Source organism: Plodia interpunctella, chromosome 21 (assembly GCF_027563975.2).
Source record: "Plodia interpunctella isolate USDA-ARS_2022_Savannah chromosome 21, ilPloInte3.2, whole genome shotgun sequence".
NCBI classification, from domain to species: domain Eukaryota; kingdom Metazoa; phylum Arthropoda; class Insecta; order Lepidoptera; family Pyralidae; genus Plodia; species Plodia interpunctella.
The window spans coordinates 825,225-843,113 of record NC_071314.1 but is presented as its reverse complement, the minus strand read 5'-3'; the positions used below and the strand labels follow the sequence as shown (position 1 = coordinate 843,113).

Sequence of the window (17,889 nt, the reverse complement as noted above, 5' to 3'; positions counted from 1 at the left end):
CCTTCTCCTCAAACCATATATAGCACCACCATATAATTTAATTGTAAGTAGTTAGATACACGGTAATTGAAAGCGTTGGTGATGTAATAGTTAAGACGCCCGCCTGTGGATCGAGAGATCCCAGGTTCGAATCCTACTCGTGCCACATGAGTTTGTATACCAATCTGACTCATGTATAGTAGTTTTCATCGACCACCACTTGCTTCCGGTGAAGGGAAACATCGTGAGGAAACCTGCACACTGGTCGATTATTAACTTGTGTGTGAAATGGAGAAGGCAATGGCAAACCACTCCATTACTAATGCCAAGAAAGTTGTTGTGTGTGTTTAATTCCACGTAATGACCACGACCCTCAGCCATGAGGAATACGACTATGAAGAAAAGTTAGATACACAACGTCATGCATATGCGTGGTAGAATTTAGGTATAGATTATATATGAACATTTTTTTTAGGTTTTCGTTTTAATCTGATATGGTTCTTAGTAATCTACGGTTGTGTTGTATCTGTCCCCTAATTTGTGACTATTTGTCTAGCTTTTAGTGGGTCGTTGTGTGTCGTTTTATACATAGTCTGCTACTCACGCAAAAAGAAATCCCCCGTCCACCCAAACCGATAAACTCAGTAATCCCGTAGCCATAACGCATCTCAACCTGTGGTAGTTTAAAATCGATCCTTAAATCAATTCAACTAGACACTATCCTATTTAAATGTGCCTCAATGTTTTGCTTTTTATTACATTTTTATTACGATTACGCGAAGCCCCAAGTTACAAATCATGAAACATCAAGAGCTGCATCGTTTCATGTTAATATATTACTGTGAATTGTTAGTACGGTTCGATAAGGGGCAGAATTATTTTTAACCAGCTTTGTTCTATTGTTATCGCACATGAGACCAGCCTTGCATTATTGTTTATAACTTACTGTAACTGTATCGTTTGAATTTTATTAGTTGATGAATTGTGTACTTAATTATAATTTTTGTTTGTTATCGGAAACAATAATTATGAAATGTCACAGGAAAGGAAGGATGCGCTGGCCTCTGTGATGAAAGACTGAAGATCAATCACCAATAAGACGAGGAATTGACACGCGTGACATTATAATTTTTGGTGGAGATTTTTCACATCATGTAGCAATTGTTTGACTGTAGTTACGATGATTTTTACACACAATATTTTGTTAATTTTGCAATTGATGTTGAATTTTACAAATGCGGGTGCTGCGCCGGCGCAGAGCTAGCCGCTGTATAGGTAATTAGCAGCCCAACCCGGCGCTCGAGTAAAACCACGGGTAAAACCATAATAAATATTTCTCAGAAATCACCCTAACTATATAGATAATCAGATTTAATTCAAAATGATTGAAGTTCAGGATTCGAACCATCAACAGTAACAACGTGAATTCAATGGTGTTTACCGCTGAGCTAGCTGTCTATCATATCTTGAAACATCTATCCTGAAACACGGGTTTCATTATTTTTGTTTCATAGTATTTATGCCAATTTTCAAGTAGATCATTAAAGATTTTCGTTATTTTTCATACAAACTTTAACCCCAAATTTTTACCCCTTTAGGGGTCGAATTTTGAGAATTCCTTTCTTATCTGAGCACTACGTAATAACCGAAAGCTACAGCCCAAATTTCGCGTTTATAGCTTCTATAGTTTAGGTTGGGCCTTGATTAGTAAAAAACGCCTATTCTTTTATATGTATAGATGATCTATAGGAGCTAGCCCAGAGTGCTCACAAGAACAGTACTATTCGTTCGGCTGTAGTCTTAGATTTAAGTAAATTTTGGACATCAAGAAGTGATAGGGTGACATCATTCGTTGAAATCACAGATTTTAAAACATTGTTTTTATTCAACCACAGGGTTTAAATATTAATTTAGAATTGACAGCGAGACCGCTTCATCCGAAGCGGTCCGATTTTGTAATCTATTTTTCAAATTTTAGAAATAGTATGGGTTGCTTCGTCAACTATGACGTTAATTTTTTTTGTTATGCCTCCATCATTCGGCAAAACGATGATTTTGCCAACGTCAAGGTTGAGATTAAGACGGTATAAATTATAATATAAATAAATGTATATATTATAATACATTAAATTTAACGTGCGCAGAAACACGTAAAGTACGCAATTTTGTTTAAACGTCAGCGACGCACCGGTTAAAATCAACGTCAAATTTGACGGTGCAACCCATGGGTGTCTTACACACGGAATAATAAAGTGTTTATTTTTCCGTGGTCTCACCCAACCTTAAAATAATCTGTACGTACAGAGGTAATGCATCTCCTCTGTCAAAGATGTTGGGCGACTTCTATCTGTACCATTATTGTCAAGAGAAGAAGATCAGAGAAGAGAACTCGTGTCAGTTGCGGCTCATCGTAAGGCAGTTTGCTTTATAGCTTGCCAGCTGCCTAGCGAAGGGCAACAAATGACAGAGTTGGTCAACGGAGAAGATTAAGAAGACAGAAGATAAAGTGAAGAACTTTTTTTCCATAATATTTTGTGGGCCGTTGTGTGTTGTTTTATACATATCTCTGAAAAAAAGGCCGCACTCGAATGCCCCTCAATGTTTTGTTTGTTGGGATTAACATAACTTTTTAATTAAATTTTTATTACAATTACAATAAATCTTTATTTGCCTTTATCCAGCATTGGCAATATAGTTTAATATATATATTTTTAATTGTTAACCACTGTTTTTCGTCTTGTAAAAACTTTATGCCTTTTTTAAATCATATTTTTTAGCACGATTTTATTTATTTTTTTCTCACACTTTTACATTTATCATTACAGGTTGTGGACCTAATATATACAATAGACAGCGATTCAATAAATAATTGGCGAACTCAAAATAGACGCGGAGACGAATCAAGGTACATTGGGTAGTTTGTATGATATCTTTTTCAAAAAAACATAAATGTTCAGTCGACAGCACGTCAACCTACCCAAATTCAATGTATAATGGCCGTACCACGGCATACAGGTTATATATAAAATATAGTTATTTGTAAATATTTTCTTATTTTCCGCCACATTTTTTTTGTATCACTCAATTTTAACAATTCTTCTTTTTGATATGCCTCTTCATAATTTCCGACGAGAAGTTGAATGTCGCCACGACCAAGTTCACGGTCTACGCGGAAACGAACCCATGCTCAAGGCAAGCATACAAATTAAAAATGGTACAAACTGCAGCGTTAGGTGTCTCTCATTTTATATGACTGTCCAGGTTTTATATTCAGTACACTGGCCACTAATAAAAGACAAAATCAAAATGTATTCTAGGTTTAAATATTTTCTCATATTGACAGATAAGATTGCCGCCGATGGTCTTTAATATGTAAAATTAAGATTTGTCATTTTGGAAGTTCAATATAATTATTTTCATTACCACTACACGCTAGTTTTAATTTATTATAGACCAACTATTTAAACAATGACTAACTTAATAAGTTAGGACGAATGTTAGTAGTAGTATGTCCACCACGCTGGTTTACCATTAACAAGTTAATGAATTTATTAGTTACTAGCTTTTGCTCGCGAATTCGCCCATTTTTTGAAATAAACATGATTTTCATACAAACTTTCACCTCCCGTTATAGACATTTGGGGGTGATTTTTGAAAAAGCCTACTCATATTTGAACAGGTGTCTTTAACTATATGCATACCAAATTTCATCAAAATAGAAACAGAGAGACAGACTTTCGCATTTACACTACTAGTATGGATTTGTAAATGTTTATTTTCAATTTGATACTGCATAAGTGTATGTGTCTCCCCTAATAGTAGATGATCATACACTAATAGTAATAGCATAAGAGATATGGAATAATGGAGCTTCCTACTGATGGAGCTCTTCAGAATAATGGAGCTTGCTACTGGTGGAGCTCTTCAGAATAATGGAGCTTGCTACTGGTGGAGCTCTTCAGAATAATGGAGCTTGCTACTGGTGGAGCTCTTCAGAATAATGGAGCTTGCTACTGATGGAGCTCTTCAGAATAATGGAGCTTGCTACTGGTGGAGCTCTTCAGAATAATGGAGCTTGCTACTGGTGGAGCTCTTCAGAATAATGGAGCTTGCTACTGGTGGAGCTCTTCAGAATAATGGAGCTTGCTACTGGTGGAGCTCTTCAGAATAATGGAGCTTGCTACTGGTGGAGCTCTTCAGAATAATGGAGCTTGCTACTGGTGGAGCTCTTCAGAATAATGGAGCTTGCTACTGGTGGAGCTCGTCAGAATAATGGAGCTTGCTACTGATGGAGCTCTTCAGAATAATGGAGCTTGCTACTGGTGGAGCTCTTCAGAATAATGGAGCTTGCTACTGGTGGAGCTCTTCAGAATAATGGAGCTTGCTACTGGTGGAGCTCTTCAGAATAATGGAGCTTGCTACTGGTGGAGCTCTTCAGAATAATGGAGCTTGCTACTGATGGAGCTCTTCAGAATAATGGAGCTTCCTACTTGGAAAATAATTCTCTCCAATCAAATCGGAAATCGGTTACGTGGTTCCATAGATTACCCCTACAGAGTTACAATTCCTTTTTATGTGTAGACGTAGACTATTGTACAGGTACTCAGAAGAGTATACATATCCGGCACTGAGGCGTATTTGACAACAAACATTAGGAAAGAAATTTAGAATTTAACAAATATGGCTTACCAATTTAAAATTTTATATTTTTTAATAACGGCCCGCCCCGAAAACCACATGAAAATTCATGGAGTAGTTTTTGTGTTTAACCTGAACAGCTAGAGAGACGCGGCAAAGGATTGACTCAGATTCTGTGCCAACGTCATTGTGTGACGGGGCCGCTGCACTCCGCTAAAAATGCAACGAATTGCATGTCTGTCTATTATTACCGGACATTATTCATCTTTTATAAAAATATAATAAGCTTAATGTTATCAACCTCTTCATAAATAAGCAAACAAAAGGTTGTTACTCAAAGTGTTTCGACCGCTGCGGCCGAGCTGTCATTACGATCCGTCAACTTTCTTGAGAAAGGAATCATTTTCAAAATCAGTCATTCATAGAAATGATATAACCAAAGTACACGCGCGCGGGGCCCTTCTTAATATAATTGTTGAAATTTGAAAAATTTGAATGATCTCATTTTTCAAATTTTAACAAAGACAAGAATACGTTTAACTAAATAAATCTGTCTGTCAATCAGCGCGGACAGCGTTCGAAACGCTCTTAGAAACAAAAGTTATTTATAGCTCCAATAACATGATACGGTTCTGTGTGTAACACGATTTTTGTAACAAATTTTGGAGGCAAATTGGATGAGGCTCGAAGGACCAAAAAAATGTAGAGGGGTTGATCACCACGTCCACACTTGATGATAATGATGAGAGGTGTTTTGTGAAATAATACCACCGTAGCTGAATACTAAAATTGTACCTACAGTTTATTAAATATGATTTGATTTACTATAATTAGCTACAATGAACTTCGGCACTTTTTGACCAACTATAGTGTAGATACATTGTTCAGTAGATTGAACATACGGTCTTGCTCATGTTGTATATTGCTCGAAATAGTAACTAGCGCCACCTACAATAACTTAAGCAGTATAATAATAGATGTCATGGCCTATTAGGTACCTTTGCTTTTGTCTATGTATTGAATGTGACAACACTGAATAATCTCTCTTCCGTTCCGCAGTTGAATTGTGCACGTCATTTTATTTTTCAATTAATCGTTTTTATTAGAATTATCACAGTCATGACTATTCTGAGAGTATTTTCCCGGTTGCTACCTTAGCTGTTTAGTGTCGGAGTTATTTTAAAACTATTGTAAGCAAAACTTCAGCCTTTATTTCAGCAAGCGCAGTATGCCCTTATAGGGGCAGAATCCCCCCTATTCAAAGACATCGACTAGATTTTGTTGTACGTAAAGTCAAGAGCACATTAACCTACCAAAATTCATAGTAATCTCGCCGTTATTACCGCGCCATAGAGGTTCATGTAGGGTAACTTGATGTGCTGTTGACTGTACCTACTTAACATTAGTTGTAAATGTAAAAAAATGCTTGTAATAACTGGAATACCTATACCACCATAGGACAATGGTATTTCTAATATTTGTTTGTTGATTTTCCCATACCAGACATGGTGTGGTGACACACAAATTGCCCAACTCAATTACAAAAATATCTGTGAAATCGTTGCGACAATTACTAGTCAGGGAGCCGGCGAGAGTAAATCATTAGAATTGAATTGACAACCCCTATGCCTTCTTGAGATATTTTTAATTTTGTAAGTTATTTTTAAGTATAGTTTTAGTTTAATTTCATATAATTTTGGGTGTGTTTATTGTTAACCTCTATATAATGGTATACAAAAGAACGTAATGGGCCGGTGAGGGTGCCGCTACTGTCAAGAAAATTCCTAATTTTAGTAATCCGGATAATTAGGTACTTACTTAATTACCATTCTGTAAGGTGATACCTACACGCCTAGCGAGCTGCCGTTTTTAAAATGAACGAAAATGCACAGTCGAAATTACAAGAGAAATTAATCGAACCGAATTTTTTTTTCAATGAGAAATTATTTTTGCGTAATCTACTTTTAATTATTTTTGGTCGGCCCCACTTGCCTACATTAATGTACTTACTGCTCAGCAGTGGGAAAAAAACGAACTTGCATACAACTATTTGGAAGATCATCGGCTAAACTGACAACGTAGCGAAACAGGAAGAAAGAAAAAATGTTTATTTTATATAACCATTTTAAATAGAACACATTAAGTACATCAATTGATGTACATTTGACGATCTCGGTGACGCAGTGGTAAAGTTCTTGCCACTGGACCGAGAGGTCCCGGGTTCGATCCCCGGTCGGGTCATGATGGAAAATGATCTTTTTCTGATTGGCTCGGGTCTTGGATGTTTATCTATATATGTATTTGTTATAAAATATAGTATCGATGAGTTAGTATCCCATAACATAACACAAGTCTCGAACTTACTTTGGGGCTGGCTATATATTTATTATTATTTATCTTATTTATTTATTATCTTAATTATTAGTTACTGGGTGGATCTCAGAGCGTGTCGACTCTGCGGCCGCGCGTCATTGTTATTTCGAATTTTAACACAGACAAGAATCAATTTTACTATTTTTCTTTGAAATCATTAATCTGAAATGTGGTCAATGTCAATTCTATGAATGATTGATTTTGGAACTGATTGCTTCCTCAAGAAAATTAACGGATATTAAAGAAGGCGCGGGCGCAGCGCGGTCGTAACGCTCGGAGATCCGCCCTACTACATCGCTAATAATTGTAACAAAATGGTCGCCGCTTAGCTATATGTTATAACAGCTTATAGCCATTTAAATAGACCTTTTAATTAACCTAGCTGATTATATTTGTAAAGATTTATGCAGGAAATAAAATGAATAATTTACTGAACCTGGAGTTTTAATTTTTAACTGCCTATGAAACGTTATAAAAAGTTATAGATTTAAAACATGGAAAAATGTTTGGCCAATCTTGTGCGACATAATCTTCTTCATAGCCGTATTCCTCATGGCTGAGGGTCATGGTCATTACGTGGAATGAAACACACGCAACTTCTTGGCATCATTGACGGAGTAGTTTGCCATTACCGTCTCCATTTCACACACAGTTAATAATAATCATCCTCACGATGTTTTCCTTCAACGGAAGCAAGTGTTGATCGATGAAAACTACTATACATGAGTCAGATTGTTATAACAAACTCATGTGGTACGAGTAGGATTCGAACCTGGGACCTTTCGATCCACAGGCGGGCGTCTTAACCATTATACCACCACCGCTTCTGCGAGATAATAATCTGATTAAAACCTAATAGAAGGCAAATAGAAGCGAAAAGAGGAAAAGGAAGCCAAGAAGTGCTTAGATGGATCAAATAAGAGAACAAGACTGATATCTTTGACGACCTCGGTGGCGCAGTGATAAGGTTCTTGCCACTAAACCGAGAGGTCCCGGGTTCGAGCTCGGTCGAGTCGTGATGGAAAATGATCTTTTTCTGATTGGCCCGGGTCTTGGATGTTTATCTATATATGTGTTTGTTATAAAATATAGTATCGTTGAGTTAGTATCCCATAACACAAGTCTTGAACTTACTTTGGGGCTAGCTCAATCTGTGTGATTTGTACTAATATATTTATTTATTTATCGTACAGGGAGGTCAAAACAGTGGATGAGGATAAAGGGAGATAGAAGAAACTCCAGCGACAAGAACGACGTTCTTAAATGATGAATGAATGAAACGAATCCCATATAATTCTCTCACATGCTCGTATAAAATAAATACGAAGCTCTCTGACTAGAAACTATATAAGGAAATATTTGTAATATTATTATGTGAACCATATGGAGCATCGTTATGTGAACTTGCATTTTTTTATTTAACTGTTGCAATTAGTTTAGGTACCTACAGAACAGGATAAAAGTACCACAAATTATGAAATTTTTTTCCATACTAACGCGTTTCGGTGAACGGTTTCAACGCATTCATGTGAAACTACTCAAAATAAAACACTTAAAAAAAGTGAATTTAGTCCACTAAATAGTATGCTTAATTAACCTAGGTGAATTAACTCTACTATCCCATTTTTATGTTTGTATTGTTCATGAATATGACACATATTGTACTGTGTATAGGATAATATTTAAGCAACTATTAACTAACTAAATTTTAATCACTAAAATGGAATTAATTGTAAAAATACCGGACTCCAATTTTTAAATATTCCTCACCTCAGCGTCACGTGGACGCTTGTAGCACTCTCAAGGAGGGTTAACGTTAAGCAGGCGACCGGTTGTGAAATCACAGGCAAATTTTAAAAGTTATAGGGTTAATTTTTGACGCTGAAGCCCGGTCTTCGCGGCCTCACAAACTCTAACGAAATGGGGAACACGCAGAGACGATAAATTAAATTATAAATATATTAGGACAAATCACACAGATTGAGCTAGCCCCAAAGTATGTTCGAGACTTGTGTTATGGGATACTAACTCAACGATACTATATTTTATAACAAATATATATATAGATAAACATCCAAGTACCGGGCCAATCAGAAGAAGATCATTTTCCATCATGACCCGACCGGGGATCGAATCCGGGATCTCTCGGTTCATTGCACTCCTCCTCGTCGTCAAAGGTATATTGTTATTATTATGTTAAAATTGTTTTTTTTTACCAGCTGTTTAGGTCCCACTGCTGGGCAAAAGCCTCTAATTTGAATAAATTTACAGTTAAATAGTTTTGCTGCTTATATGTCCAAGTTGTGGCGTCTGGCGTCGCGCCAACAAAAGCCGTTACATTATAACAGGAAAACTCATCCCAATGTACGCAGAATTCAATTAGGTCATTGGAGGACCGATACTCATAAATACTTATGTGTCACACACATCGCGGCGTGTGCCCCCGCCCTAGAATAGGACCACTTCATATTCTCCCGTGGATGTCGTACGAGGCGACTAAGGGACGCTGTAATAACTGATAGGCATATAGCATTCTAAAAGAGGGTTGACGTCAGGTAGGTGGCCGGTCACAGGTCCAAATGCAACCGGGAATGATGAGAGAGAGATATGCATCACACACGTGAAAAATATGTCTTTTAAATCGTGGAAGTGGAATCTTGCAACTCAATTTTGAAGCAGATATCTTGAACCCATTGAGCTGAAATTTTGTACACACGTTTAGTATGGATGACAATGCATTATTATGTTAAGCGTGAAATAAGTCTATCTCCTGTGATTTTTACTAAGAAATAAGACTGAAGACCAATCGAAAGCTATCACATTTGTAAATCTAAAAAAGAAAAACATACTCGTAAAAGGAGTTAATTTCATAGGAAGTAATTGCCGGGGTATTAATTCGATCGTGCGCTGTCGGACGATGCGCCTGCGCTCGTAAAATCAGTCCTTTTTTCTTTCGCAAGGCCAGGAACATTAAATAGGATCGCCGACCCTCACAGTTGAAGGAGACGTGATGAACCTCATGAATTAAGATGTAAATACTTGCCATTTGCATTTTAATAATATAATCGTTACTTATTTACGCCGCGAAATCTAAAGAATGAAAAATTCTGACGTAAAATTGGAGTTTTTTACAATATTATTGAGCTAGTAATAGGGAGCTCTCCCCTTTATAGTCGCTGATGGCATTCATGGCTGACGATTCTGGCCATTATGTGGAATGAAATACACAACGACTCGTTTTCTCCATTTTACACACTAACACGAAAATGACTTAATTGATAATAATTGTGCAGTGGCTACTAGTGCAGATTTCCTCGCGATGTTTTCTGTCACATAAATGTATTGCACAGTAATGTACAGCACTATAATATAATGACGAGTTTTTTTTTTAAATTGGATATTTCAATAATTAAGTTTAAGAAAACTTCGGAAAATAGTACAAAAACGGAAACATTACTCAATATTTTTCCCGCCAAACTTGGTATTTATATACCTACATTAAGTAAATTATCAATGCTGGTAGTTAATCATTTTGGAATAGATTTAATTTTAACGTTTTCTTGAGCCAATTCAAAGTTAATTCATTATTAACTAAAATAATGAGAATGCGCACGAAATCACATTGAATATCTCTCAAGTTTCTGACGCACTCATTATATAACAATCGTAATAGATACAGAATAATAAACTTATTATTTTAATTTAGACATTGAAATAGCGTAGTTTCCGAAATAAACAATATTGTTATATTCGCGTCGCGTGGGAACGTATTTCAAGTTCATCATAAAAAAACAAATAAATCGTCAACTGTCTATGCCCCACCATTTTTAATTTTCCTGCGAGGAGGCGTCACTGTCTTTCAGCTTCCAGTCAAAGACGACGGTTTCGCGCGAAAAAATCTAAAATCTCCCTTGTCTATGATCTGGATCCTTTGTGTATAGTAATTGATTGGGTTGTTTATAAATAGTGGAAGTTACAACTTGCCCTTCGAGATCTTCGGTTGACGGACACAGGAGACGACATGTACCGGTTAGTATAGTTCCTATTGAGTTTTTAGAGTTCAATTTCTTCGTTATTATTCTTTTATTTATATTTGAGAGGCATCGAATATATAAATCTCACGATTGTGACACTATTTCTTTTTTAGTTTGTATACTAGGTAATTATCGATGACTAAAAAAACAATAAACAATTTCACGCATAAATACGTAAGTGTAAGTACATGAAGAGTATTTAAATTTGTGGAGTTGAAATTCTATTGCAAAAATAATAGGCGCTGTTTTTGATTTCCAAATCTTCTATTTATATATAGTAAAGTTCATTACACTGCTGGCTTGTTTGATTATTTGAAATAACTTTATTGCACACAACAAAATAAAAAATAAAAAACAGAAAGTAAAGAGAAAACTTAAAGACCTGTTGAACTTATACTAATTTAAATTTGTTATTTACAAAATTTGCAATAAGTTATTCCGACAACATTTAAAAAATTGTGTTTGAAAAGCAAAACTCTGAGCTAAAACCATCGTAATTCTAGTTTGATAGCTAATACGCTAAAATAAATTATTTTAATTTTTTATTAAGAAAACTAAGGTTCAAAATCAAAGCTAACATTATTATTAGTGTGATATATACATGTAGGCAATATATAGGTAGTATATAGCAAACATGGTATAAATATCCTAAAAATCCAAAAAAGCCTATTCCCTTGAGAAGATAAGAATAGGTAGCTTAATTTATGATCAACGATCGCCCAGTGTTGTACTTGTATTGTTTAACACAATGCTCTATGGTTCAACTTCCTCGCCATGTGAATTTGAGTAAAAACATTAGGAACGCTGACACACTTTTAGACAATGATTCCCGTTTTTTACCGACTGCTTAAAAGAAAATGTGCTGTTGCGTAATGTGCGTGTGTTTTCCGTTAGGTGTGTCCTATCATCGTGTACCTATCTTTATTGGTGTGTTTAATAATAACTTATCGTAATTTTTTTCTGCTTTTCATAGAAGTAAAGAACTATCTAGTTGCGATGCACCACGAAACCCCACCCACTCATTATTTAGAATCCAGATCCCTATCAATTACGGTTTTTGCTTATTTTACACTAGCGGCCCACTTTCGGGTTTAAATTAATTACCACTTGAAAATCCGCGCAGTAGTTTTTGACTTTATCGCGAACAGACAGATGCAGCGGAAGACTTTGTTTTATAATATATAGAGATAAGGATGTAAAATATGTTAATTGTTAAATACATACCTAGTCAACTTTAAAAGTTCCTATTAGAAATATTTACGTAGAAACTTAAAAATGGTTTAATCTTATGTAGTGTTTAGAACAAAACTCTAGTTATTCTACTCATCATTCTATATGTTAATTCTACTTTAAACCTTTAGGTACGTGTAATTCTAGATTTAGGTATAGGATACTTACCCGGGTATACTTATTTTTTTTTTATAAATACCCATACAAGGACACTTAGGCCAGATTAGTCTTTTTAATTAGGAAACCAAATTGCAATTAAGATTACATTGGTCTCCATTGTTTCAGCTGCGCCTGCGCATTTTAGTTAAGTATTTTATAATGGGCGGGTTCATGTGTGAAATTGACTAAAGCTCGAAGATTTGGCGGGCAAAAGCCTGCGGCTACGCCCGCGTGATTTTCCTACGGGAACTGTACTTTTGCGGGATGACACCTCCTGTCTAACTATGTATAATGCAAAATACTCAAGCATGAAGGGGTAACAGACAAACTCATTTACATTATTAATTGCGATAGAGGAAACCCAGAACTGTTGAGTCCTAGAGAATGTTACAAAAACCAAGCTCAGTGCGGTATTGTTTTGACGAACTGGTTTCAGAAATATACCTACATACTTATTCATATTTGGCGCGAACATTATAATTTTGAAAAATGTCGCTAATTGAGGTTATGTCCGCACCTTGGAATTGAAATATTCTATTGTCTACGTCGGACATAATGTAGTCATTATTTTACAGACAATTAAAGTAAATTAGTTGATATTACAAAGACTTTACTACAGGCATATTAGTTTTTAAGAGTGAAAATTAGGCGATGTGTTTGTGCATTTCTGTATATGCGCAAAAAGAACAGTAATATAGTTTTGGACTAAAATTGTGGTTAATATATGTAAGTAGATGTTTTTTTTTTTCAAAAATAGTAATGGAACAAAATAATTTATTAATACCAATAGAAGTAAAGCGACGGTGGTCCAATGATTAAGATCGAAAGCCCGCTGGTGATCGAAGTGTCACAGGTTCGAATTGTACTCGCGTCTCTGAATTTGTACACCAATCTCACTCTAATACTCTTATGTAACTAGCTTTCACCACGTGCCTTCGATGAAAAACATCGTTAGGAAGTCTGAACACTCAAAATATTGTTGAAATAGCAAAATTTTGCGAGAATGTATCCAATGAGTTGCATTTTTCAAGTCAACTTTCTTATTAATTTGCATAAATGAAGAAATTGTATTACTGTACAGAGTTGAATCACTGGCAATGTGGTTTTTAAATCCATACAAAGACAAAGACAAAAAAAAATACAATCCCAATTACATATTATAAAACAAAATCCTAGACGAGACAGAGAGAGAGAGACGGAGACGAGATAGAATACGGACTAAATTCAAATTCAAATCGTGTATTGCCATTCATATTGTCCATCAGTTCTCTTAGCTAACTAACACTGTTTACACAATAGCTACAGTATGAACCCTGTCGGGTATTTGCTAACAAGAATATGGAACGGCAGGCGGATTATAAAATTTAAATTGACTAGAACTGGGAACACGAGAGAATCACAGAACCTCAATGGTAATAAACAAGTGACTATACAAAAGAAAGTCTTCCTCACCGATAACCCATTAGCCTAAAACCCTGTGCCTAATAAGGAAGCGCATTTTTCTTGTCTATTCTCCGCGAAAAGCGTGTCGATAGCCAGACACGACATTATGTAATGAGAAAACAACGAGCGCGCACTTGGCCCGTTTTCGAGGTTAAAGTTTGCTTGGTGTCGACAAATGGAAAGCAGCCCGGTGTTGTGAGACGAGTATAAACAAAAATTTGGATTTCTTTAGTAAAAAGAAAGTTAAAAAATCTATGTATAAAAACGCAAACCTACAAGGATATTTGACCCAGGGCGGACGAACAAAAACTTTTAAAAGTCACTACGGGAAGTAACACCCGCTTACCAGTCTTTGCCTTTTTTTTTTACCCAGGGGAATGCTTGTTACGCACAGAGTGTGGGACTCATGGGCCGCTAGTCGGCCCAGCCTACCCACTAAACCCCTGGGGCGTTTCCACGCTGCCGTTATGGGGGACGTCACGGGGTCGCTAGGCATTTCACCGTGACGCCCCCCCGGCCGGCCTTTCGGCCCCGACCTAGGCGGGCAGCAAGCACAAGTGCTAACCACCCGCCCCTTACGCCACGCGAGCGTGGCGCGGACCTAAAGTTAAACTATATTTATTTGAACGAGCGAGCGAAACGAGCGAGGTCAACAAATCATCTTGGGGCAAAAATACATTTTTTGTATGTATGTTTGTAACGCGATAACTTTCGAACCTTTGGTATGATTTTGATGAAATTTAAAAAGTATATAGTATCTGTCAATAGAATTTTTAAGTTCGTCGGGCATAAAAATCGGTTAAGTCGTTTTTGAAATATTCACAATTTTGTAAAAACACATCAAAAATGTATTGTGTTCGCGAGGTCAAAGCTCGCGGCGAACAACGAATACGTTATTAAAACTAGATTGGCACAACAGGCCACCGGCGCGCGTCGTGGCACTTTAGCCAGTCAAACTTGAGCAAATCGAAAAAACTAAAAGTAACTATTCCACTGTTATTCATAAAAAAAGATAAAGCACACCCACAGCTGGAGTATGTATTGTCTCTTTCTGTCCTTATCAAACATTATAAAGTAGGATAATGACAAAACGTACCATAGATTATAGTAAGCTATTTACTTATCTAGTTAAATTCGTTTGGCTAACCTACAATATGTTGTGTAATTATGTGTGTTTGGTAGGTACGTACATACACCGTAAACCACAGCCGTGTAAATCCAGTAGTGTCATGTCAGGGTCGGACAATATTTGCACGCTCGTGTCATTTGAACATAATTTATTTCCTTCATTCATAGTCTTTTTTTCACTGCTACTTTAGTGTCTATATCATAAATACTAATTTTAATGTCCCCACTACTGGGGCATTAGTCTCCCCCTTCCATATGGAAATATAACCGAAACACGGTATAGGTCAAAACAATAAATTTTCGCTCACCCATCTTGTGACCGATCACTGCGAAAGTTGCTTAACCGCTGCCTCTCAATCATCTCGGCAAACATGAAAATAAAAACAAAATGAAATAATGAAAAGATATGATCGCTATTAACTCAGTTTAAAACAAGTCGAGCGTCTGAACAACTTTTTGTGAAGACGCTACTGGTTCGTAAATATGGACGGATGCGCCGGCGCAGGTGGTCATTGGTATTTAAGATACATTGGTTTCGATATAATTTATGGTTTTATAAATATCTCGCGTGATATCTGCAAACCTCCTCCGCTTGTAGGGTTTATGATAATGATAAAGCCCTCTCTGCCGATGTGGGAGCGAAGTAAAAAAGTATAGTAGATATACGTTTACTTTAAAACATGCAATTTGTAAATGTGCAATATTATCTATTAATCAACCTCTGGGTTCGTTGTCCTGGTGTCCGTACCTTTGGAATATAACGGCTGCTTATTTTCCCGTGCAGATTATAAAATTCAATCAAGGGAAAGGGAAAACAAAACATCCTATTTTAAGTGATAATTTTTATGAAACAGTGGTGTCAGTTGTGCAAGTGGGTTATTTGTGGGTATTTTTTGTGTTCCCCAGGTCTGCCCAATCCCCCAATTGGAATAAAAATCTTGTTGTCCTCAAGAATAACGCAGTTTCGTGGACAATCAAACAAACAGCCACAAACAATTCACTCATGTTATTTTCTCACTTTTTAAGATCATAAAGAATGTACTTTATTAGTGTTATCTATGCGTCAACGACGTCAAAACTAGTTTGTGAACTACCATTTTAATAATATGCAAATAATCTAGCGCACGTTCATTAACGTTTATAATTAGCACCTGTAAATTACCCATCGCCGATGTGAGATTAAAATATAAATAAAAAAATAAATCGATTAAAACACAGGATTTTCTTACCAACCACTCTACGAATGGTGTGTTGAAAGATAAAATTAAAAAAATAACAAATTCTCGAGTTTCCATACTTTTTTTTTTAATAGCTCTTATTCATTTTCTCTTTGCGAGGACCTGAAATTGGCTCTTCTTTTTCTTATGTGTTTACTTATTGTTATATCAAGAGCTGTTGATATTCTATTCTAAACCCATTGAATATTTTAAAAAAATCCGTTGAATAAGTTTACGTCTACCTACATTGTATTATTACTTAGCTTCGAAAATAAAATCAATTTTATTTAAAAAACACACTACTTGCATGCTAAACTTTTTGCTAAAATTTTCATAAATATTTACCTTCTAATTCCAGATGTATCCTGCCAATTATGCTGTGCATAACAGTGCACAGCGCACCACAGGACAGCGACATCACATACGTCAAGATCCAACCATTGAACATCGACGCCCAGCCAATCAGAGAGCCCAGAATCGACCAGATTTCAGACCAATCTAATCACATCCAAAACACAACAGAAAAGCCTACATCACCCGGCAAAGTAGAACTTACGACTCCAATTATAGATTCTATCAACGAACACATAGATCCGTCTTTAATTAACAAGCTAAATAGAATATCTACAGACGATCCGAATCGCCCGACATATTTGAATAACCAAACTGAAAATAAGACTCCAGAAAATCCATACAGATTCATTAGAAGCGATGTTAGTTTTGAAACTACAACGGATGCAGCGACAGAAAATGTTCCTACAATTCAGTATACAAAAACACCACTCCAATACTTGTCTAAATTAAGTTATTATAAGTCAACAGCGTCGTACGGCGGTTCCGATGTCAACCTGGTGGAGAGAACCGGCAAAAGGGGATTTAAATCTAAATGCAGGTGTGAGAAGATCTGGAACTGCCCCAAATTGCAGATCACGGTTCCAAGATGCCCGAACGAATATTTCTTGTGCTGTTTTTGATTGAAATTGATTGATGAATTTTGCAATTTTCTCGAAAGTCTGAAATCAAAATATGTATAATAACCATTTAAAGTGAAATGAGAATTAATCAATTTAAATTTTCGTGTGAATTTAAAATTTGAATGAAATTAGCAATCTAAGGTCTGCATTAGTTTATTCAATAATTAGTTGCTAGTCGGACGCGTCTAAAATCCGACACTAATATCGGATTAGAGTGTCATGAATTTTAATGATCTTTTTCTTTTGATTTCCATAGACATGTATGTGGCCTGCTATATACGTAACAGCCTTTTTTATTTTGCGTTGATCTATGGTAATACCAGGCCTATGTTACATTATAAGCGAGATTTTTCTAATGTGATAATCCCACCGAGAAGTCACTTTTCAAAATTCATATCCTGGAAAATCAAATGCAAAATTTAAACAATTTGTATTTAATATAAGTTGTAATTGTAAAACTGTGAATATAATTTAGTTAATGTTTAAATTGCAATTAAACTGAAACCAATATTTATTTTATTTCTATCCCTTAACCACAGTGTAATAAACAGTAACAAGTGTAGTCAGGACACTCTCCGGCCCCCATTCGAGGCCCCGCTCACATTTAGCTGAATTTCAGTTGAAAGCTAGCACTCACTCTATACATGAGGACATTGTCTCTTGTTGGCTGGCCACACTGGATGTTTATCAACCGATCATTTCTATTTGGTATTG

General features: G+C 36.1%; 1 protein-coding gene across 1 annotated transcript; it reads left to right on the top strand.

Moving 5' to 3' along the window:
• The first annotated feature begins 10,654 nt into the window (after positions 1–10,654).
• LOC128679063 (uncharacterized) lies at positions 10,655–17,685 on the top strand. Its single transcript, XM_053761031.2, has 2 exons — positions 10,655–11,019; positions 16,560–17,685. The coding sequence occupies exons 1-2, from the start codon at positions 11,012–11,014 to the stop codon at positions 17,173–17,175; spliced, it is 624 nt and encodes a 207-aa protein (XP_053617006.1). The 5' UTR covers positions 10,655–11,011; the 3' UTR covers positions 17,176–17,685.
• The last annotated feature ends 204 nt before the right edge of the window (positions 17,686–17,889 follow it).